Genomic DNA, 23,834 nt, shown 5'->3' with positions numbered 1-23,834 from the left:
AACCAAAGACTTCTTTCTGTCAGGTGAGAGTGACTCACACCACAACACTGCTTTGCAGCTCCGTGTCATCACTTCTGGGTTTATGTAAACTCCAAAAGGTGCTGCTACGGCTAAATCCCAACAAGCACACAGCAAAAGCTTGTGCAAACGTTCAAAATATGTAGACATTGCTCCAGTTTTATGGCTGCAAACCTTTGACAATGTTGTTTACAAAGATGACGTAATGACAAACATATAACAATCACACCAGATCATACTTTCACAAGACTTTATTTGCCAACTGAAGTTTAAAATATGATGTAGAAATGACTGGAGTTTCCACATAGAAACATTGGTTCACAAATTTTAAAGAAATTTGCAAAACAACGATACCTAAAAATATCTTGCAGAGCCTAAGTTTTCAATTTATTAAATCTATGACTGATTCATTGCAGACCCGCTGTCCGTGTTTCAGTAGAAAGATGACTGTTGAAGTTTCGTACAATCTTGAAAGTGTGTGATCAGCCACTATGAGCCAAATTGGCCGCAAACTCCACCAGCGTCCGTGTTGGTCTACCAGACATGCCTTTCCTCAGGTAGGGAACTTCATCTTTGTTACTCATCACGCCGGCGATGTCCAGGTGAGCCCAGTGGGAAGAAGTAACAAACTCCCTGAGGAAAGCAGCTGCTGTGCACGCACCACCAGAACTACAAAAACATCAACAGACACAACGGTCAAAAGCAAAACAGCAACACAGAACCTCTTAAAGTCCCCACTGGATCTCATGTAAGAGCTGCGGGGATCACTGTGCACGGGGAAATACGTACCGACTATATTTGCCGATGTTGTTGAGGTCGGCCAGCTGGCTGTCAGTCACTTGATTGGTGTAGTGCTCGAACAGAGGCATCCGCCACACTCTGTCACCTGTCACAACACTAGCCTACACACACACACACTCCTGTCAACAGATGAGCCGAAACAATGAGACACTGTAATTACGGCGTATGCGCAGTACCTTGTGCAGCTGCTCCCACAGCCAGTCAGAGTTTGTAAACACTCCTGCTGCTGCAGAGCCGAGAGCCACATCAATCGCACCTGGAGAGAGATGAAGCCATATCTTTTAGTGTTTGGTCATCATAACTTTTATTTGTTCATGTTGAGTTGTCTCGTAATTTCAACCTAGATATTGTATATATTGCCTGCTGTGCTTTGATTGCATATATACAATCATCTAATGATCCAGCCTGTGTCCATACAGGACTAGTAACTCATAATCGTCTGTCAAAGTCCAAATGACTGACTTTAAGATCCTATGATGAGACATAAAATATTCAGTGCTGTCAAAAATAACACATTTATTTAATCAATTGATTTGAAACATTTAACCGTGATAAAAAAAATGTTATGTAATTAATGCAGTTTTGTTTTTTTCCGTTCTTTTTTTGCCGGGCGATAATTACAGAGAATTGTGCAAATAATTAAAAAGAACTTAAAATTGATTGACAGCACTAAAAACATGAACAACACTTTTGCAAAGCAAATTTCAAATATTGCATTACAAGGTTTTGTCGAAAGCAAGCCGTTTCCAAATGTACTTGTACATCTTTGCAGTAAATTAAGCTTCTTGTCTTTTCTCATTTTGCTGGTGCAGCTCAATGGAGATCAGCTGTGCTGTATGCAAGATCAACACAAATCCCACCTGTTAGTGTAGCGACATTGACGATGGCTCTGGGGTTGAAGGTGTGTCCGTAACAGAGTGCATCAGCGAGGATCAGTCGGCCCTCTGCATCTGTGTTATCAACCTGAAGATAACAACAGTCAAACATCTGTACACACACATTACATTCACACACAGGTAGGTTCAGTGGTCCACCCACCTGAATTGTTTTACCATTCTTGGCCGTTACAACATCTCCTGGTTTTGTAGCTTTTCCACTGGGCATGTTCTCACACAGCGGGGCCAGACCTGATTAAATAATAGAAGAACCCCCCCCCACACACACACACATTTTTTTTTTTAAAAACACCCTCTTGTGTCTCACATGTGACAGGATACACGTTTGTGTTGTAGCTCACCAATAATGTTAATTGGAAGTTTGAGAGCGGCAGCAGTAACGATGGATGCACACACAGTCGCCGCACCGCCCATATCAGCTCTCATTGCATCCATAGAAGGTGAAGGCTTCAGTGAAATCCCACCACTACATACACAGGGGGGGGGGGTCCACAGTTACAGCACTTTATAGTGTAAAAAAGGTGAGACATACTGCATCAGATTTATAACTGATGACTGGAGTTCGTATTACCTGTCAAATGTGATGCCCTTGCCCACGAGGAGCAGTGGCGGCTGCTTACTGTCAGATGAACCCTTGTAATGCAGCTCCAGGAAGACAGGGGGCTCCTCTGAGCCTTTGGACACACTGAGGAAAGCTCCCATCTGCTGCTCCTCAATCCAAGCCTGCGATCTGACAAAAAAATTAAAAATAAATACACAAACCCTCATTTATTGCAGAAGCTCTCAAAGTTTTTGAATTGTGACTTCTGACATAACTTTCTTTGGTAGTTTGCGACTCACCATCCCCAGTACATATAACCGTGTTCTATTACCTCCCCTATCACAGTTGGATGGGTACGGCACTATTTGAACTACTTTTGTTTTTGCCTGCTGCGTTTGTAAGGACATAATCTCTTTCAGACACAATTAAACTCATGAAACTTAGTTGATGGGAGTAAATTCTGACCAGAATGTGAAACTATTCACTTTAAAGTCATAAGATAATATTACTTATGTAAAAATTTAACTTTCTCCACAATCATATGTTCAAAAACGTTTGTACAGTTATTTTTAATTAAATAATGACACTTTTTTATGTCTTTTTTTTTAACTTAACTTTCTTTCTGGGCTTTTACTTTTTCTGCGAATGAACTCAAATGATATAGCATGTCCTGTTTTCAGTTTAGAAAAATTGTTTTGTGTCCAATCAGAGTCACATAAAAAACATTCTTCCATCTTCTTTCCTGCTTCGTCCATGTGGGGTTGTGTGGTGGCAGTGTGAAAAGCTAGAAGCTCAGACATCCTGTCCGAGCCGGTCCCGGGTTAATCCCAGATGGACGTGACGAGGAGACCTCGAATGGAAGACGACAAAGACCGAAAAAAACCTGACAAAATCTCAAATCTGAGTGACTGTAAAAAGAAAGTAACTATAAACTGGGATGGTGGAAGCTTGTCAGTTGCCTGTAAAAATGCTTCAACAGTGGATTGAGTCCGTGTTTGAGTGATACACAAACCTCTTATTTATTGTGACTCGTTCAGCATGTGCCGCCAGTTTCTCCTCAATGGTGCGAGCAAAAGCAGTCGGAGTGACGTGATTGGCTGGAGCCTCCATGAGGAGCCGAGCCAAATTCTGGCCTTCTGCATATGTAACGCCTTTCTCCCACCCACGTGAGTCGGCACTAATAACACATGTGGACATGACAGCTGTACGTTGGGAATCAGAATTGACCAACAAGTGAAAAACGTGATATTCAGTGAAGCTTGATTTGTTGGGTCTACCTTCCATGAAGCTGTGTGGTTACTTTAGTCTTCTTCTTGGATTTGAGTTGGTCGTACTGAAACAAACCCAGGATGGCGCCTTCCGCAGCCGACTGGGCGTCTCCGCAGCCGTCGACCTCCACATGGTTCACCTCCAGGTCCTGAAGTAAACGGCAGCCAGCTGAACAAACACAAATATACATCAGCAAGGCGCCATCTCAACACGTACATGTACGCATAGTGAAGGCATGTGTCTAACCTGACACGGCCTGTCTGATGTTCTCCTTGCTGATGTCCCAGTTCTCTGCTCCACAAACGCCTGCATCGTTCTTTCCCAAACCTACAACTGCCACACAAGGGAAGTCCTGGACACGACACGCAGAAGAGGTGACTTATAAAATTGTTGAACAACAAGGTTTAAAGAGCTTACATGACATGCCGTTACCTTGTGGATTCCATAGAATATTCTGCTTCTGCCTTTCTTTAGTGCAGGTCCAGAGCTGCAGGAAACAAAAGAGTTTTCTCAGCTCAACAGAGCAGAAACTCTCAAAAACAGTTTTCCAGATACACCATCTAATGTGAAATTTTAAACAGAAGCAGATACTTCAATCACATCATGAAATTAAAGAAAAAATATTTAAGGGAGTCGGATTTAGTCTACTGGCTGCATTTCCTTTTATGTTTTTAGTAGGTATTGACCTCTGAAATTGTTGAATTTTGTTTTTCTCATGAGCAATTTAACATGTTTTTTCTTTTTTTGTGGGGATCATTTTGTATTTAATTCAACTTTTCAAACTGAACACAAATCTTTTTTTTCTTTTTTTTTTTTTAAATTTAGACAGTCAAAGATAGCTCTTTTAATAATAACTGCCGTTTGTCAAGGACTTTTAAGAATGTACTTGCATGTGTCTTGATAATACATACATGTTAGAAGCAATTCTTACCTTTTAGTAATCATCCTTGCGTCAGAGTAAACAGCATTTAATGTTTTGATGGTATGATGTCGATATGTTTTAAATCTGTTACGGTACATGGTGAATATTACACTGAGGCTTGATTTGAAGAAACATTGCAAATCATATCAAAATCGCAATATCAGTCAGAAAAATCACAATTAGATGTTTTTCTAATATCGTCCAGCCCTACTGCAGACTGGGAACACTCCTCATGACCCACACATCATTTTTGAATACCAAGTGTTCACTTGTTGCCTAATTCATTTAGAGTGGCCACTTATGGCTTGTAACAGATATGTAACAACAATTCAAAATATAACAACAAAACCAAATTGTGATAAAATATAATTGAATAAAACCCAAAATGGAATAGCTGGTCAATAATGTAACAAGATGCTGAGCTCAAAACTCAAAAACTTTCAATATTACATTATGGGGCATGCAAAAATGTTTTCCCCCTAATAGTGTATTAATTTTTTTTACAACATAAAGCGAGTCACTGATTTATGGTTTGGACTTGAACTTGATCTCCTTTAATTTGAATAACAGTGAAACAATTTAAAAAAAAGTTTGGACTATTTGTTTTTTACATATATCTATATACAGTTTATGGTATTTATGCATTATTGCTGATGCCCAAGTCATTTATAGTCTTCTGTTCACTATAATCTGTAATCTCTTTCTCCAATCATCAGTACTAAATAATGTATAAGCATTAAACATATTAAGATCACATTAAATTCTTGTTAAATGTTTTTCCAATATTTTATGACAATGTGGGTCGCTGTTACATATCGGGCTCTAACAAAACCGCTCGTCAATGGTTATATAATTAGGACATCAGTTAAAAGGCAGCAGAAACTCACATTTTCAGCAGTTCTGACAGTTTTCCAGACAGAGACTGATCGAAACCTGCAGCAGCCTCGGTCAAATGGAGACTTCCCTCCTTCTCAAACACTCCCAGTACTAAACCCTGCATAAACACAGAGTGGTTCGTTATGATGATGATTATTATTAAGAGGAAAAACGTTGCAGAAACATTCCCAAACACTCACTTTTCTCTGGTCCAGGTGAGGCTGTGAGGCAGAAAACGACCTGCACGGGTTTGTGCGCACCGCAGTCCGCACGGCTCTCCTCACAAGAAGCATTGTCACCGGCTGCACATACAAAACCTCCCCCAAGAAACACAACCACGGAGACAGAAATGCAAAGGTCGTTTACCTCACATGTGTACATGCGATCCTAAACGACCCGACAAGAGTCGCTTTTTTACTGCGTCATCGGACAAACAGCCAAGACGCGTCGTTGTCGCCATCTAGCGGCGATCCGAGGAAAAGCAATGTCTGTACACATTTCTCATCAGAATCACAACCAAATGTTTCCTGACAACATATTAACTGAGACCAAATATGTTTGTGCCAGCTTTTGGCAGATATGATGGCCCACTAACATTTTATCAGTCCACGTAATTTACAAAATATACATTTTATCTAGTCGCAGTTGGTCAAGTAAATATCTGTGACTTTCATATAGAAAACAACACAACGCAAAAAAATAAGCTACATTTTTCAAAGCCCTAAATATATATATATGTATCTTTTTGCAAATATTTGATAGAATACTTAAGGAACAACCATTGAGATACTTTTTTCAGTAAGATGCTTAAAATTTAATATATGTGCAAATTGTTATATATCATCTAGATTCTACTGTCATTCAATACCAGCTTCATACCAAAGTTTCTTAATTTAGTATACGCTAGAGTTTTCATGCTCTCCCATGTGTGAGGAAAGTCCAGGTACTCGGGTTTCCTCCCTCAAAAACATGCTCGTGAGGTTAACTGTAGACCTCCAGAATGCCTCACGATGTGAATGTGAATGTGTGTTTGTGTGTGTGTTGTGTTGTGGTTTGATGCTGTCATTTTTCATGATTATGAATATATATGTTGTAGTATGTAAAGACGTCAAAGCTGCCAGGTTGTGGCATTCCATGCGTTTAATAAAACACAAGGAGATATAAATTCCTGCAGTGAGTGAATGCTCACTTGAGGTCTTTTATATACACAGCAAGTAGTTTGCGACACATGTGAACCCAAGTAGTTAAGAATTGCAGGGGGTACCTTAGAAAAAGAAGAAACCATGTATAGCCAGTGACAGAATTCAGTGTATTACAGATCTGAAAACACATCCAGTGATGTTCAAACTTTTTGCAAGGAGATTTTCTTTCAACGTGCATAAAATAATTGTCCTGCAAACACAGAGGTGTGACTATAAGCACAGTCAACTTACAACCCCCATTCATTCAAAATCATACACGTCTTTCCTGCATCACCTTGGCATCCCTTAATCTCAACATGTATTTATTTTAAACAATCCAAAGGTAATCATGCAAAATAGATACGTAAAAGAAGCGGTATAATTTAAAATGAAACTTGACTTACCTTTACTGCATTGGAATTTGTGACACAAAGTGATATGTCATTACATTCATGTGTAAAATGTAATAAGATGTATAGAAACATTAAACATCATATTGATTTGCAATGGCAGATTATCCACAGAAGAGTATTTAAGGGTCAATCGTTGATAGTTCTGAATGCATATTAAGTTCAGACCCCCTCAGTGTTCTGGAGTAGTGAACATCAAGACAGCAGAGTTTTGTGACTCGGTCTCGGCCTCCTCAGACGAGCAGAGATGATGACAGCATCGAGACTCGGATTTAGTTCTGATGAGTTGGATTCTTCCACAGTGTCCCTCTTTCAGGATCTCATCTGTGTCCTGTGCTGTGACTCCTTGCTAAAGTGCTTTGTGACAAAACAGCATTATTGTGGATAAATCCACATTCACAAACAAACATTTACTGTTAATCTGAAGATTATAAGAATGCACAAATGTTTTTTTTTTTTTTTTTTAGTTTGCATACCCAGTCCTAACACATCCTATCAGCTTGGTCATTTTGAAATTTCAAATGTCACATTTTTGCAGATTACTCAGCGATACTCCATTATTCTGTTGTGCAGTATATGTTCACCTATGAAAAATGTGTTTATATCTGTTTATATATCATCTCTTGCTTGTCTGCTCATCCTGAATAATGAACCTCTATTGCCAATTTCATATTTGGTTCAATTTTGGCCAGAAGAACAAAATTTAAGATGAATTTTTAAAGTAAATAAAATCACCAGCTGCTTAAAAAGTGACAATAGAACAGTTTGTTTTTTTCCAAGCAAAACTTCCATTTTCCTTAGAAATTGCACCTCAATTTCCTTATGAATTTTAATCATTTTGTCATTGTACAAACTTATTTTTTCAGCTATGTAGTTTCTAAAATGTAAGTTCACAGACTTTGCAATAAACCTCAATGTGATTTATTGAAATACCACAAATAAAAAAGTGTCATCCATCATGTGCCACCAGTGACACAAACACCAACACCAATGCTCAGCTGCCTGTCAGTACAGCAAGTCCAGAGCGGAGATGGTCGGTTCTTCGGGTTTTTTGATTTCTGGTTTGGGAAGCTTGATCCGACTCATGGCGACAACTCCACAGACGGCAAAGTGAGTCGCAATGCTGCCAACGCCAAGCCAGAAAGACCAGTCCAGGTCATCCTCCAGGACAACGAGGACAAAGAGGTTCTCCCTGTAGTTTGCTACCCGATCGGTCAGACTGTGGTGCCTTACTGCTGCCAGGAAACACAGGACACCCAGGGCACCAAAAAGAGCTGAAAACACAGGAGGAGGAGGAGGAGGAGGAGGAGGAGGAGGAGGAGGAGGAGGAGGAGGAGGAGGAGGAGGAGTCAGTCATGGAGTAATCCATTCAAAATTTAAATAAAAGAAGAAGTAACCACTAAAAAACCAATAAAGAAAGAGTGAGAACACAAAAAGAAAAGGAGGAAAATTTGCAATGTGGAAGCATCAGACAGAAATGGAGGCTCAAAGAGATAAAACCGTTTTCACGCACCAGCGATGAAGTTCCACAGATAAAGGCCCTTGTGCCCTTTGATGCTCTGGTAGGGAACTTTGCGAGCATTATAAATGCAGAAGGACAGACTGACCACCGCAAAACCCACAGCTGCCAGCAGGAAAAGGATCACCATCATGTGAAGGCCGCCGTTCAACGTCCGCACGAGCTTTGGAAAAACTGAAGAGCCAAAGAAAAGACATCGTCAGCACCGTGAGCTGGAATATACAAGGCTAATGGAAAAGGAGTTAAAAAAAAAAATAGATCTGAAGTCACCACATCATATCCTCTGTGTAGTTTGTTATTATTGAAAATGTGTGTATTACATGCACGCATAGTAGCTTCGAGTTCACAGGTGCTTTTGTATGTTGAATCGAGTTCATATAAAGTCTGAACTTTATAAACAACTTCCAGGATTGATTTCCAAAACAAATTGAATAATACTTATTAAAAAGTAATAACCTTTCTGTTTTTGTATAAGAACAAAATTGAGACGCTCATTAATTCAACAAGTTCCTCACTTTACCTCTTTATAGTACATGGCCAGATACATTTAACCCCAATATTCCAGCAAAAAAGGGGGGGTTTGTAAACTGTACAAAAGTCACACATTCTATTTCTTTAAGGTAACAACCCTGTTGCAAAAGTTGTAAATGGACTAAAGATTGAAAAAAAGACCTTTTCAGATGTTTACGCAATGACTGATCTGAAAAACAAGATTTGCCACAAGTCATAACATTCTGTCTGATTCAAAGAACAGATGCTTTAAAATCTGACACTATACTCATATATATCACTTATTTGTGCTGTTCGCTTGTATTTTTTTGTTGTATATATTGAAATGAACAGTAAGTCAGAATATTTAGATAACTTCCACATTTGTTCTTGCTTCTCCCGAACCAAAAAAGAGTTAAACAAGCACACATTTTATACTTTAATAACTAAATTCTAGGTCAGATTATATATTGTATGGTAAAACGGTGGTGGTATATCAGGATTATTAGAAAAAAATAAAAATGAAAATTGAGAAATGTACCAAGTTTAGAGAATATGGCACGTTAGAAATAGATTATGAATGTCCCAAGGGTTACATTCAAAATATTTAGATTTTCTTATGATTTCTTTATCTGTTTATGTTGTATTGTTCGCATGTAAACAACAGGTGGCGTTTCCACCTGACTGATCTTACTGTAGATTTTGGAGCGTCTGTCTCCCAGTCCGCACTTCTTGGTCTTCCCCCCCTGGAACAATCCGTAGTAAATGTCTCCGATGAACTGGTCCAGCTCCGGGTGGGACGCGTTCACCAGCTCCGCCGCGGTTTTGCACAGGATCCGTCCACTGACCCAGCGCTCCGTGGACAGGGCGACCATCAGGAGCGCCACGGAGCCGACGCACAGCACCGAGGCCGCCGAGAACGTGATCCGTTTCCACAGGGAAGGCATCTTACGAGCCCATGGTGGCCCGACGGAGGCAACTCGACGCCCGGCAGAGGCCGCGGGGTGCGCCCGATGATCACCATGTGCTCAATTTGAAGTTTGAATAAGGAGAAGTTTTCATCATTGGACGGAATGTTTGTTTTTCCTCAGTGTGCGGCTGCATCCGTTGAGGTGGGAGTCACACCGGAGGAGAAACTGAATCTATGGCGGTCAGAGAGATACCTTACCGGGAGAAACCCTATCCGGGCCGCGCGTCCCTCTCTCTCTCTCTCTCTCTCTTTCTCTCTCTCTCTCTCTCTCTTGCTCTCCTCTTTGTTCACTGAGTGAATTAACCTTTGTAACTTGGCCTTTCAGTGCATATATTTATCTTCAAATTAGTGACCTTACTGCCAACTAGAGGTGTAAAATCATGTAAGCATGCATAATTGTGTCAGATTGACTGATGCGGTTCATTATAGTGCAGATCCTAAAGGTCAAATGTGACAATATTCAAAATAAATAGGTTCATCCAAAGGACTGGATCCTAGACTGTGAGTGTGGGACCTCCAAGAGAGGCCACCAAAGACCCCAAATTAGGTGACATATAGGCATTACCTGCTCTGAGTGTAAAAATTGTGATGCAAGATAGCAATGCCTTTGATTGTTATTTTCATATGTTCTTGTGCTGTTTGGGCTGTTTTTTGAAAATGTACTCAATAATATTTTTTTAAATGTTTGTTATGTTATAACTACTTTGTGTCTCTAAATTAAAGAAGCCAAACGGAGTCAAATCTTGAGGTCCTCAGTCAAGCACATATATTATGTCATATACTGGATGTTTCATGTTCTTGTTTGTTAATATGAACATGTTTCCAGTTACCAACATATTGGAATAATGATCTCTCTCAATGCATGGTCCATTTGCAATAACGTTTATCCAATTTGAAGCAAACCAAACGGGACATGATGTTGGGAACCCTTTGTGCATATTACAAGGTGAGTCATAACAATATTCTCCTTATACTCTTGTTGTTGTTGTTGTTGTTGCTTTTCTTGTTGTTGTCGTATAACATTATATCCATCCAATCAAAAAGGCAAAAGACACCCTTGACAGGTCACCCCAACACCGGGGGCTCGTCCATAATTGTGGGAGGAATGCCTGAAGAATAAACCTTGCAGGGAGTGTAACAACATACTAACTCCACACAGGCCCTGGCAATAAAGCAAAAAGTCTGTTTGGTTGATGGGAAAAGTGCATTACACAACACTGCTGCTCCAAAAGTATTTACACAATGCATTCACAGAATTCAGGGATTGGATAAGAAAAACTGAATCAACTAGTCAAGGAAAGGTCATGGGCCATGAGGAGAGTAGTGTAATGTAATCATAGGAAAACCCCAGACTTCAAAGAACCCGAGCCAAATGATTGTATACAAATAATGCTCATCATCATATCGAATCATATCCTTCAGTCAATGTCTTCCAGTTGGTATGTACACAATATCTTCAGAAAAATAATTGACACTTTTAAACATGCTTTCCAGAACCCATACACTCAGCTCATATGGAGTTTGGATAAATATTAAAAACTCAGGTGGAAACATCACGCAATTCGGGAGAGTAGTTTTTGCCAAAGGTTGGTCAAATACATATATACATACATACAAACCAATGAATAAATATATGCAGACAAACACAGGAGAAGGTTATATGTTGGTGGAGAAGTTGGCGTAGGAGTTGGCCAAGAAGGTCCTTCTCGGTCAACTTCATTGGTCGCCCAACGTTCGTTGGCAAAGGTAATGAAAGTTTGACCAAGGCCTCACAGGCAGTAGTCATTAGCACTCTTCCCTTACAGCGAGGGCCAGTCTTTTTGTTGTGAAATAATTTCATGTTTCTCCACTCCAGCCTCTTTGTACAGTCAAAAACATGCATGTCAAGTTACATGGTAACTCTAAATTGTCATTGGGTGTTTAATTTTAAACATTGTTTTGTCGGATGTGTGTAAAGCGTTATATAATGATGATATATAATGGTTTCCAACTCCAAACATGTTTATATTACCGCTAATCTGTATTCCACGTACCCAGTAATTCAAACAGTTAAACGCGTTCCCAGAGCTTTGGCGACACCTGCTGGACAGTTGGTGAAACAGCGGTGCGTGGTGACGTCAGAGGGTGTGACGCAGTTTCCCAGGCAGCGGCGGCTGGCTGAAACCGTTTGGCGAAGATGGCGGACTCGCTGTCGACAGGTCTGGGTGAGGAGAAGGAGAAGGAGAAGGAGAAGGAGGGCAAGGAGAGGGACAGAAGAGCCGCCAAACCGGACAAGAGCCAAGAGAAAGACGGCGTCACGGAGACGCTGGGCTTCAACGACAAAAACGGGGAGAGGAAAGGGAGGAAACGCAACCTGTCAGGTGAGAGCTAGCCTGGTCCGGGGCAGCCGCGGACCCCCGGTTTGACAGCGTTACGAGCGGCTCGGGTGACGGTTGTCTTCACGGCTGAGATAAGGTTTTATTTGGACACTGTAACGTCGCTGTAGTTGTGCAGTCTGCTCACACCTCCGGTGCCCCGCTGCGACCTCAGCTGCCGTGTGGTCAGCGCCCAGCTAAACTAAAGTAACGTCAGGTGGATAATTTATGTTGCATGCATCCAGATCATAGCTAGCAGCGGGTTTCCCCCACAACTGTGTGCAAGTAAACAATGACGCGTTTTAAATCGCGATTTAGTGCAAAACACGCAAGTTTGCTTCTTTTCCAAACTGCTTTTTCTTGGCACAAGCGCCAGCAGGAGTACTGCTCCGAGGGTACATACTGTCTCAGGCTGATCAAACCCAGTCACAACATAACCTCTCCTTGCTGCACACGTTATAACTGCTGGGACGGCTGGGAAATTACACATAGTCCCTGGTAAATCAGCCCCTTGCCGATATTCCTATGCATGTGTATCACGTGCTAAGTTGTCATCGTCAGTCTTATTTCTCTATTTATAAACTGACTATGAATGCACCAGGGGCAGACATATCCCTGCTTATATCTGAGCCATGTGTCAGCTGAGCACTACACCTTCCACAATGCTGCTTGATGAACAACTTTCGTTTAACCCTTTCACAAGCAGGGGGCACTGACAGACATGCACTTCAGAGGTTTCAGCACGAATAATGGAAAGTTTAGACCCACACAAGTTGTCTCAAGACTTGTCGTTTCCATAATGCACACTGTAAAATACTACGTGGACTGTCACTTGCAGAGTTTGAACATTGGCACCGATGGATTTAGCAGAGCGTTATTATGAACCGAGCATAGAAAAGGGACACCAGCACAATAATAGCAGATAGATTGAACATGACGTCAAGCATTCAATCTGCTTTGAGCATGTGAAAGCACTCCAGACAAAACTGCAGCATCCTGACCTCCAACACGTTAACACCTTGATTGAAGCGGACGTCCAGCTGTGAGTCAGACCTCGTGGCTCACCTCACTAATGCTCTTGTGCCTTAAATGGGAGAAAATCCCTGCAGTCGGATTCCCAAAGTGTTTCTGAAACCTTCCCAGAACAATGAGGCCTGTTGAAGCAGCATATAGATTGCATTTCTGTTATATCGTTCAGTCTGTGTCATACATTTTGTGGATCGTGTGAACTTTTACAGTGGAAATGCTTCAGTAAGCAGCTGCTGTTAATCTCCAACTTAAGTAATAACAGTGATATCATTGGAAAGGGAAGTTTCTATTACTCTTTTACAACCAGATTTACTTGATTTATCTGGAATTTTTTGGCTCTCAAAATTTGATTGAGTGACTGATTCTGCTTTCTTTCCCATATCATTTCAACTTTCAAACTCACAATTATTCAATATTATTGTGTGTATTTGAAGAGCTTATGTTACATGTCTGTGTCGCTCCCAAATCTTACCTGTGTTTGGACAGTCATAGTAAAAAAAGATCCTGTGGGCCACAGTAATGATAAGTATGTAGGCTTTAAGCTTCGAGATACCATAAATGGTCCAGAACGTGTGGTGATGAGCAGTGCACGTCAAATCCCTTCGGCAGTGACAGGATAGATGGGTTAATCTGGCACTTGAGAAAAGAAAGTCTTCAGAACAATTATTGTTTGAGGTGTTGTTTTGTGGCTTTTCACTGATTTCATTTTTTTTTTGTGTGTATGTAGACCTGTCTCTGGTCAGATTTATAACCACTGAGCTCACCAGAGGCTACTTCCTCGAACACAATGAAGCCAAATACACAGAGCGCAGGGAGAGGGTCTACACCTGCCTCCGCATCCCGAAGGAGCTGGAAAAGGTAAATGCAAAAGATGCTTTATGTAAAAAAAAAAGAAAAAAGAAAAAAGGCTATCTATCATCACATACTTCAATAAATTGTGTTTCTCTCGTTTTAGTTGATGACCTTCGGCTTCTTCCTCTGCCTGGATACCTTTCTCTATGTGTTCACCTTGTTGCCCCTCAGAGTGATTCTGGCGCTGCTACGACTCTTCACTGTGCCATGTTGTGGCCTCAGGTAACCAATACACTGTGGCGTCTGGATGCACGCTTGTCCACATTATCAGAATTCAGTGATCACAAGTACAGGCAAAATATTTTGAGTGGTCACAAAATGTAAATTTTTCTAGATATTTTCATTGTATTATCCTGAAACGGGTTTGACAAATTTTCCCTTTTTGAATTGAGATTAGTTTATATGGCAAAGGTTGAGCTACGGCTGTGATTCTCAAACTGTGGTATGTATGCAAGCTCCCTCGAGTGATGTGTGAGGCAAGTCATAAATCTATTTTTTTCCAATCAAATTTATTTGAAAATATAGGAAATTATCTACAAAACTTAGAACAAAATACTATAAAACAGATGAGATTCCTCTTTAAAATAAGTATTTGATTAATAAGTTAATAGCTGACCGGATAAGCCTCGGTTGTTGTACGTTCAGGCCAGCCGTAAAGGAGATACTTGGAGAGATCGATATTTTCTCAGGTGATACACTCTGTGAAACATTTGAGTACCACTGATCTATGGAGTTACTGCATGTGGGTTGATATAAAGATGCTGGTATTTAAATATCTGTTACCAGATTAGTAAATGGGGAAAATGCACGTTACACCTACTTGTTTGTATCTTTATCATGTGTTTTGTCAACTCAAGAAACAAGATCACTTGGTGGTATGGTTTTACCCCATGGGACTGCAGGTGGAAATTAGCTCTGAGCTAAATCTGGCATATTTACAGCACTGGGTGTCTGTTCGTCAAAACGCACTGTCCCATTCGAATAAATGAAATGAAATGACAGTATCAAAGAAAAACACGTTATTCTCGGGATGTAATTTTTTTCTAACAAAGGATTTGCCCTTTCACTCGATTCTGACGTCATTGTAAAGTAAATATTGTTGGTGGTTCCTCAGTCTTTTGGATAGATGTTTGGAATCAAACCTCAGTTGAACTCAGTGCAGTACCGTTATGATGCACTGAGGGGCAGCACTCTTTCAGTTTGTGCAGATTAAACAGACTGTTAGACCAGTGGGTTGTTGTTTTTTTTGACCAACCTCACTCTGATGATTTTGTGTGTATGTGTGTGTGTGTGTGTGTTTCAGTGGGTCCCGCTTGCTGCAACCTGCCCAGGTGTGTGACGTGCTAAAAGGCTTCATCATGGTGCTGTGTTACTCGATGATGAGCTACGTGGATTACTCCATGATGTACCACCTCATCAGGGGACAGTCGGTCATCAAACTGTACATCATCTACAACATGTTAGAGGTACACTCGGGAGAGTACCTCCTCTTTGGAGACCTATTACAGTGTGAAACCGGCCACCTGCTCACTTGTCCCCTGTCTTGCCTCCCTCGCTGTGTTGTCAGGTGGCAGACCGCTTGTTCTCATCTTTTGGCCAAGACATCTTGGACGCGCTTTACTGGACGGCGACAGAGCCCAAAGAGAAGAAGAGGGCTCACATAGGCGTGATTCCTCACTTCCTCATGGCTGTGCTCTACGTCTGTATCCTCACACAGATTAATTATATTTAGACAAATTTTTCGCACATCGTCATCATCACTGTCCGTTTCCTATTTGTCACCAACGAATGAACAAACCTGTAAGTTCCTATTTGCATTATTTATATAGCACACTACAAAAAAGAGAAAAAAAACATTGAATGTGACCTTGAATATATTGTGTGGCGGGTTGATTATGTCCCAGTGTCGTCTTAAAACTGACAGATAATCCGCTCACGTAAATTGTGGGTCTTACAGCTGATAATATCTAATCGAATGACAATGGTAGGGTGCTATCAGTTATTGCAAATCTTAATCAATTTGAATTCTCCACTGATTATAACAATATTGCTGATATTTTTCTGACCTTTTAAGATTGTGAACTAAATATTTTTGGATATTTAAGCTCATCATGATATTTCTTGGGAAAGATGACCTTCATTTTATTTTTTTTTTGCCTGTTTTTGGCATGAAATGCAACAATCTTCACTTTCTCAATATGGCCCAAAACATTTCTGATTATAATTTAGGACCGTTGTCATTTCATTGTACTTCTGTACTTTCCTTAAGTTGTGTTCATCTAGTTCTTCATGCCATTCTTATCATGGTTCAAGCCACAACTCTCAATGTAGCCTTCAACTCCCACAACAAGTCTCTACTCACCATAATGATGTCAAACAATGTGAGTAAAACACCTGAATGTTTAATTGCTATTAAAAAAAGTGCTGTTTCGGGAGTTTAGTCAGGATTATTTTGTGTCTTTTTCCAGTTTGTTGAGATCAAAGGAAGTGTGTTCAAGAAGTTTGAAAAGAACAACCTTTTCCAGATGTCCAACAGCGGTAAGTGGCGAGTGATATGTCAAAGATTTTGGACATTTCTGGCCTCGGCCTTTTCACCCTGATGAGTTAATACAAGGTACATTTTCTGGAATGGAGCTCAGCTGCAGTGAGCACAAAGTAGGTTAATCCAGGATTGATTTGTTTGTTTCCCACAGACATAAAAGAGAGGTTCACCAACTACATCCTCTTGCTCATCGTCTGCCTCAGAAACATGGAGCAGTTTTCATGGAACCCAGGTAACGGATGCAGTGCCGCGCCACTAATGTGACACAGAGCTAGCCGATGTAGCTGTCGTGCTCATTCACACACACACACACACACACACACACACACACACACACACACACACACACACACACACACACACACACACACACACACACACACACACACACACACACACACACACACACACACACACACACACACACACACACACAGACACAGCTGACTGAAGGCATGTTGTTCCCATAACTTTCACGATCATTAAACCATTCAGTGAGCCAAGTTCTTCTTTAGATAGATTATAAAAGAAAGAATAATGATCAGTTTACACAGTCGTGTCTGTTGCATTATGGTAATCAGGAGTGGATCACAGCCGTCCTAGCAAATAGCCTGTCATTGCATTGAAGGCCACCAAAATGACCTCCATGTCGCGATAATCAGAAACATGTTGCTGGTTGACTCAAGCAACCATATCACTTTCTTCCTGCTTGTTATAGGCCAAATGCTGATGGTTTTTACACTCCTGAAGCTTTAGATATGCATTATATCAAGAGGTTTCTGCACCTCAGGGCTACTGTAATGTCCCTCTCTGTTTGTGTCAACAGTGTCATTCTCAGTCGCCCAAGAAAAAATGTGCTCTTTATCTTTTTGAAGACTTGTCACACTAACATGTGAACGTCATGCTCATCCATTACATGCGTTCAGTTGCCATCGAGAATCTGGCAGCTGACATCGTTCTCATAGTAAATGCAGAAGTGACTTTAGTTCCAGGCTCACCTTGACTCACCTCTTACTGCATTTGTGACTGACACTTCTGCCATTTGTACCCCCAACAATAAATCCTCTTTAGACGTTACCTAAATAGTTTATATTTATACAAAATCACTATCAAATCGCTTGCTCAGTGTGTTCATTCATGTTTTTATGAGAGCAGCTTCAGATGTTGATAATTCACCTTTGTATTGTCATTTGTTTTTATTATGACACCAAGATATTAATGTTGTTGTGCCTGCAAGGAAATGTACTTTATTGCAGCTCAGTCACTCTTTGATGATGTGTATTGATGCCACGGTCAGGATAAAATCATAGTATATTGTACAGCCCTAGTTTATGAGCATGTCACGGTTCAGTTCTCCTCCATAGCCACATTAGCTCATCTCGTTTCAGTGTTAAGAAGCCATCGTCAACAACTCTCTTGTTTCATGTATACTTTATATTGCATTAAATAATTGATTGTTTTTTGACATGGTTGTTTTCAGACCACTTGTGGGTGCTGTTTCCGGACGTAGTCATGGTGATTGCCTCTGAAGTTGCAGTGGATGTTGTCAAACATGCCTTCATCACTAAATTCAATGACATCAGTGCTGATGTGAGTAATTTTTAATCTTCTTCTCTGGTTCTTTGTTGATGTTTCTTACCTGGTTGATGCCTAATAGAACAGTCACTTAGAAACAACACTAATACATTTGACTAAATCAGCAGATCGTGAGTGGGGAGCAGCTTTATGCAGGCAGCGACCTTCAGAAGGGAGCAAATAACATGAGAAATCAGAAGGAAATCATGATAAAAAAAGAAATAGGTGGAGGGTAAAACTATTAAATGTATTTGTGGTTGTTGGAACCCTGTGTATTCAAAGTGTTGTGGAAATTAATTAGAATAGCACAATAAGTTTTAGTGCAAAACCAGAAATGTAAGAGTCACAAATATCTGCACACAAAGTTTTCATGGCTTGAGTAATAATTCCCGAAAATACTGTATACCTATTAGAGATGACAAGACGAGAGTCCCATCAGATTCTGTCATCTTTTCTTTATTCAGATTTCACTTTGCAATGTTGCCTGATCATGTGGATGGAGCTTCACTATCCCCCTACTGTCGGTCCAGGGCCCTTTTTCAAATCATGAAAATGAAATGCATCGTAAAATTCCTTTGTAAAATCATTGACAGACAAACAAAGAACCTCCAAATCTTCCAATATCAAACTGCGTACATTATTTACTCAGGACTACTTCAACAAAAGCTGCATGCTCTCGTTGTTTGGCTCAAAGGAAGTGTGTGATTTCTCTCCTTTTCTGTTGTTCTTGGAGGCTCGTTCTTTTTTAAACTGTTTTCACTGCATGCGTCTTGAAATAAAATACTACAGAGTTTTTCCACTGAAAAAGGGGAATGAAGTAAAAGTGCTTGATAGTTACTTTTTACACCCAAAGAAAATGAAGTGACTGATGAGTTTTATAGACATCATGCCAAATGCAGCCATGAAAGACTTCCAGGTTTCCCCGTCTGCATGACGCTATCACAAACCCACACAGCACTTCCAGTCTTCTGACGTTTCAAAAAAGACACCGTCACTAAACTCTGTCGTTTTCTCTTTTTTTCATCCTTACCATAGTAGTTCTACGCCTCCTCTTGCCGGGTGGCCTTGCCCTTCAGCTTCCTTGTTCCTTCCTTCCTAGTTATGTAACCCCACAGAACAGTATTAACCCTTTTATCTCTGAACGGTCACGCCTAATCACACGAACCTCGCTCTCCTTTTTAGAGTTCACTCAGCTCTCAATCCGTGCAAGTCCACATTTGAAAACTCGCGTCCACTTTATGAATGAGGCTTATCTACTGCCGCTAATCCCTGCTGTGCCTCCAGTTATCTTAATGCCTCGTAGTAAATAAATAGCATACACACCAATTATGAGGTTTTAACCAGACATTTAACTTGTATCTCCTGTCACCACAACAGATAACTAAATACAGACTGAACAAATGTTTGTTTGACATTTAGAAAGTTCCTTCTTTGACTCGAACCGTGTCGTTTCCCAGGTATACGGAGAATACAGAGCCAGCCTCGCCTTTGACCTTGTCAGCAGTCGTCAGAAAAATGTGAGTAAAAACAGATCAAATATCGACCTACAGATATGCATGCTCATATACACTGTTTACATGTGTGCCTGCCTTTGTAATAGGAGAGGCGCGAATACTACTATCCTCGGGCCCCGCTTAGTTTTAATCTTATTTTTCTTTTGCCTACGCCGGATTTTCAGCTCTTAACTAGTCCGAAGCCATTGAGAGCGCGTACGCAAAGCACATCAAAATGTTCAGATAATTCAGGAATATTGCGATGTGACTTTATTAACGATTCAGCAGTTTCCCCAAAAAAATGCAAAAAATGACTAATACTGGTTCTTTATTGATACTCTTTAACTTTTACTGGTACTGTATTGATACTCTTTCACTCTCTATTATGGAGGGATACTGATTGTCAGCGAGCGGCAGGCACACACAAAATTTCATCAGAAATTTTCTGGTATTATCATATAATTTATGGGAAATACGAGAAAATTAAAAGCACACTTGTCATTTTCTAAAGTGTGTTAAAGTCACAGCCGCTGTGGTTTCGGTTTGATTCCTTCTTTTACCACCATGACCGCATAATTTGTAGATATAAAACATATTAGCACCAAGACAAATCGTGTGGCTATATTATTACACAGCATGACACATCGTGTCACTTTACCTTTCTTTAAATATCATTTTCCATTGTGTCATAACATTTGATAATAGAAATGATGGTTTAAATATGTGCAATGAGTGATCTATTGCAGTGATGAATAAAATGGTACAGGCCTTTATTGATTTGATGTTACAATTTGAATTGTTCTGAACTTACTGACATCTCAGAGATTCAGAGCGGTTGCTGCTGCTTGTGACTCATAACTATGTTCAACGTTTTTCCAGGCTTACACAGACTACAGTGACTCAGTTTCCAGAAGAATGGGATTCATCCCCCTTCCTTTAGCACTGCTGGTCAGTCATTCTTTCCCAGGATAACATGTTTTCTCGTGGACTAATGCTATTGTGTGTCCATTCTAAAGATATTGATATGTTTCTCTTTCTTTCTGCAGCTGATCAGAGTCGTGACCAGCTCAGTGAAGATCCAGGGTTCCCTCTCCTTTATGTGTGTGCTGCTGTTCTACCTGGGGTAATTACTGAGCAGATGGCCGCGTAATTCGTAATGTCTGTTGTTGGACCTTTTCTCTTATATCTGTCATATCCACACTGTCTCACCGTCGTGTGCAGGATGATCACCCTGAAGGTGCTCAACAGTATTGTTCTGCTGGGAACATCCTGCATGTTCGTCAAAACGGCCAACATGGAAGAAAAGCTCTTCCACCCTCCGCCTTCTGTCGTCTCCAGCCGTGCGAACTCCAGAGCTCACCGTACCAAACATGCTCATACTGCACCACAGCAAGGTAGCCCGGCCACACCTTCTCTCTCTCATCTTACCTGTCCACTGTAGTTACCTCTTCTAAATGTATAAAACACATTATATATTTGTTTATGACTCGTGGTTGGGCTCCATTTGGGTTTTCTTCGGGTTCTTTGGTTTCCATCCACAGTACAAAGGGATGCCTTTGAGTTTAATTGGTGACAGAAAACAAATGTTTTAGAAAATCTCTCTCCGGTGAATAACTCAACTCTCTCTCGGCATCAGAACCCACAGCTGACAGAGGAGGAGTACCGCTGGCATCAGACGTTGCTCAGCCCACCAGCATGGCAGACAGCGCTGCCAACGTGCTCCCCAAGAGTGACTCGGACACGTTCATCACGACGCCGGACGATGAGGACGATGACAAAATCATCAACACCGACACGGGACTGGAAGGAGAAGGAGTGTCGCACAGAACACCCAAGAAAGACTTGCTTGAAATCGACCGCTTCACCATCTGTGGCAACCGGATAGACTGAAGTCAGCGGGAAGGAGCAGTCAGTGCAGTGTTGAGGCAACTCAGCCTGGTTCAGGGATCACACACGGGTCACGGAGCACGCTCAGACCGAACATCATCCTGTGCCCGGACCCCTCGAGTTGTAGTATTTATTTATTTATTACAGACAATACCAGCCAAGGCTCAACGCTGTTAAACATCAGAAGCCACATCCGAGGTTTCCAGCTGGTCCCGTGTGCGCCTGACGCACCGAGTCGCCTCTGACGTGAGGTGCTGTCGTCATGGCGACGGGGTAAAACAAATAGAGGATAGATACTTCAAGAGAGACGCATGACATGTGAGATCCTGTGTGATCGGAGAGGCATTACAGCTGGACTGTGCGGGTGTGATTGAAAGCACAATAGTGTGTACAGTGAGAAGAGGTTTTTAAGAAACTACAGTCTGGTCAATTTCTACAGGTTTTTTTGTTTCGTTTTGTTTTTACTGCAAGAAGTCTGACGGACTAATATTTGAAATGAAGTTTTTACAACAAATATCAGAAATGTTTTCTAAGTCAACGTGCTGTTCAACTGCTGATCACATGAACACATTTAAATTGAAATTCACTTTTAGGGAGAACCTGAACTGAGTTACTCTCACGGATTAGCAGAAGTTTCATTGGTAATGTTTTTCTGACATGCGTGTTGGGCTGCGTTACAGGCCGGTGACGTTTTCTTTCAGACACTGGGGAGAGTTTGATTGTTTCAGCCCAGTATGACTCTAAATGTTTTTGTTACTTTAAAGCACTGAGAGGACAGTGCCTGTTGCTCAAGGCAAGCTTTACTTTTTATTTTTATTTGACGTCCCTGGACGAACAGTTTTGAGACTTAAGTTTCTTTTTTTTTTTTTTTTTTTTAATTTGGAGTTTTTGTTTCATTATTCAAGCATGTAGCCCACAGATAAATGGAACACCTTGCATTAAGCATTTTTTAATGTTCGAAACTGTGATCTGGTACTTAGATTTTGGTTTTGTGCATCAGTGTAAACATATACGGCAGTTTTTCACTTTACTGACGGAGAAAATGATCAAAAATGACAAGAACTAGGTCATGTATGCGCTCCACGTCAGGGGTTATCTGAGTGCTTAAATACAGCTGAAAGGATGAGCCGCCATGTAACTGTTCTTGGAACAACATGAAACCAGTGAGGCCAACAGATTGAAGTTTGCAAATTAATGTTTGTTTGTTTGGTGACGGCTGCTGGATGTGATTTTTGGAAAGCAATCCTTAGACGTGACCATAATTCCTGTTATTATTATACCTTACAGAAATCAGAAACAACTGACTTACAGTTTTGTTTTTTTGTTTTTCACAAAATTACAAGGTGTTTATTTTTAAAAATATGCCTAGTTTGTTTTAAATGTTGAGGTTGATGCTTGTGAGGCACGACCAACAGCCAAGTCGGACATCCTCGTGACAGGAGCCAAGTCAGAGAAGTGAAATAAATAACGGCGTACTTGTGAAGGGATGATGAGTGTAAATGCATCGTGTGTGTGTGTGTGTGTGTGTGTGTGTGTGTGTGTGTGTGTGTGTGTGTGTGTGTGTGTGTGTGTGTGTGTGTGTGTGTGTGTGTGTGTGTGTGTGTGTGTATACTGTGAGTAATTTTGCAGCGTGTGCCTGGATGTCATTATATAAAAACAAGCTCTCTGTTTAATTTGGACATTTAATTTTTTTATTATACCACCCGTCATCTGTGTAATGCCTCTCTTTACATTGTGAGGAGAATAAAAACAAGACTTTGTTTTGTAACTTGTTTCTGATGTGATTTGTGTGAGCGTGAAAAGCGCCGGACCAGCGGTGGATGTTTCAGTGAATGGAGTCACTGCGGCCTCTGTTAACGGGAGAAACACTGCAGCCCACTGTTCCCGTGAGCAGACGTTAGGAGGGAGGATCTGTCAGCGCACTCATTCACACATAGGGGGGATTTTTCTCTCTGACAGTCCAGCTCTGATAAATTTATTTCGTTTTGAATACAACAACTCCATGGTTGTGTTGTCATAGTTCACATACGAGACCCTGATATGACGGACTTCAAAGCATTTTTGAAAGACTTGCACAACTTATCCAGCCGACTCGGTTACTTTTTAACTGAGAGTTGGTTTCCCCCCTTTTTTGAACTCGACCTTTCTGTGTTTGCCAACGTTTCACGAGTCCAGGGTATTTATCTGACTAACCTCAGAGCCTTGAATCA

At 40.9% G+C, this 23,834-nt stretch overlaps 3 protein-coding genes across 3 annotated transcripts; 1 reads left to right on the top strand and 2 right to left on the bottom strand.

The window, feature by feature from the left end:
- Window positions 1–247: 247 nt before the first annotated feature.
- lap3 (leucine aminopeptidase 3) lies at window positions 248–5,762 on the bottom strand. The gene is made up of 13 exons (XM_080464819.1): window positions 5,524–5,762; window positions 5,335–5,441; window positions 3,958–4,012; window positions 3,772–3,877; window positions 3,534–3,693; window positions 3,269–3,433; window positions 2,287–2,445; window positions 2,057–2,181; window positions 1,858–1,946; window positions 1,680–1,782; window positions 996–1,075; window positions 808–920; window positions 248–687 (listed from the first exon to the last, which is right to left on the bottom strand). Exons 1-13 carry the CDS (start codon window positions 5,614–5,616, stop codon window positions 501–503), a joined length of 1,542 nt encoding a protein of 513 aa, XP_080320945.1. The 5' UTR covers window positions 5,617–5,762; the 3' UTR covers window positions 248–500.
- A 1,617-nt stretch (window positions 5,763–7,379) lies between these two features.
- clrn2 (clarin 2) lies at window positions 7,380–10,149 on the bottom strand. Its single transcript, XM_080463216.1, has 3 exons — window positions 9,617–10,149; window positions 8,428–8,607; window positions 7,380–8,188 (listed from the first exon to the last, which is right to left on the bottom strand). The coding sequence occupies exons 1-3, from the start codon at window positions 9,867–9,869 to the stop codon at window positions 7,920–7,922; spliced, it is 702 nt and encodes a 233-aa protein (XP_080319342.1). The 5' UTR covers window positions 9,870–10,149; the 3' UTR covers window positions 7,380–7,919.
- A 1,884-nt stretch (window positions 10,150–12,033) lies between these two features.
- tapt1b (transmembrane anterior posterior transformation 1b) lies at window positions 12,034–23,396 on the top strand. The gene is made up of 14 exons (XM_080463296.1): window positions 12,034–12,252; window positions 14,003–14,133; window positions 14,231–14,349; window positions 15,431–15,593; window positions 15,695–15,830; window positions 16,411–16,508; window positions 16,596–16,665; window positions 16,821–16,901; window positions 18,150–18,259; window positions 19,702–19,761; window positions 20,617–20,685; window positions 20,784–20,860; window positions 20,959–21,131; window positions 21,374–23,396. The coding sequence occupies exons 1-14, from the start codon at window positions 12,069–12,071 to the stop codon at window positions 21,625–21,627; spliced, it is 1,725 nt and encodes a 574-aa protein (XP_080319422.1). The 5' UTR covers window positions 12,034–12,068; the 3' UTR covers window positions 21,628–23,396.
- The last annotated feature ends 438 nt before the right edge of the window (window positions 23,397–23,834 follow it).

This window comes from Lipophrys pholis, assembly GCF_963383615.2.
Source record: "Lipophrys pholis genome assembly, chromosome: 5".
Classification (NCBI taxonomy): domain Eukaryota; kingdom Metazoa; phylum Chordata; class Actinopteri; order Blenniiformes; family Blenniidae; genus Lipophrys; species Lipophrys pholis.
Note: the sequence above shows the minus strand (reverse complement) of the source record. Positions and strands in the feature narration are given on the sequence as shown.

Bases quoted from the DNA above. Each gene is read 5' to 3' on its own strand.
- tapt1b (XM_080463296.1), top strand. From the start codon at position 12,069: ATGGCGGACTCGCTGTCGACAGGTCTGGGTGAGGAGAAGGAGAAGGAG. The intron at 14,134-14,230 runs GTAAATGCAAAA...CTCTCGTTTTAG, and splicing joins TCCCGAAGGAGCTGGAAAAG to TTGATGACCTTCGGCTTCTT. The intron at 20,686-20,783 runs GTCAGTCATTCT...TTCTTTCTGCAG, and splicing joins CCCTTCCTTTAGCACTGCTG to CTGATCAGAGTCGTGACCAG.
- clrn2 (XM_080463216.1), bottom strand. From the start codon at position 9,869: ATGCCTTCCCTGTGGAAACGGATCACGTTCTCGGCGGCCTCGGTGCTG. The intron at 8,608-9,616 runs GTAAGATCAGTC...TTGGCTCTTCAG, and splicing joins CAGACGCTCCAAAATCTACA to TTTTTCCAAAGCTCGTGCGG. The intron at 8,189-8,427 runs GTGCGTGAAAAC...CTGTGTTTTCAG, and splicing joins TCTGTGGAACTTCATCGCTG to CTCTTTTTGGTGCCCTGGGT.
- lap3 (XM_080464819.1), bottom strand. From the start codon at position 5,616: ATGCTTCTTGTGAGGAGAGCCGTGCGGACTGCGGTGCGCACAAACCCG. The intron at 3,878-3,957 runs GTAACGGCATGT...TGTCGTGTCCAG, and splicing joins TATTCTATGGAATCCACAAG to GACTTCCCTTGTGTGGCAGT. The intron at 921-995 runs GTACTGCGCATA...GTGTGTGTGTAG, and splicing joins TGTGGGAGCAGCTGCACAAG to GCTAGTGTTGTGACAGGTGA.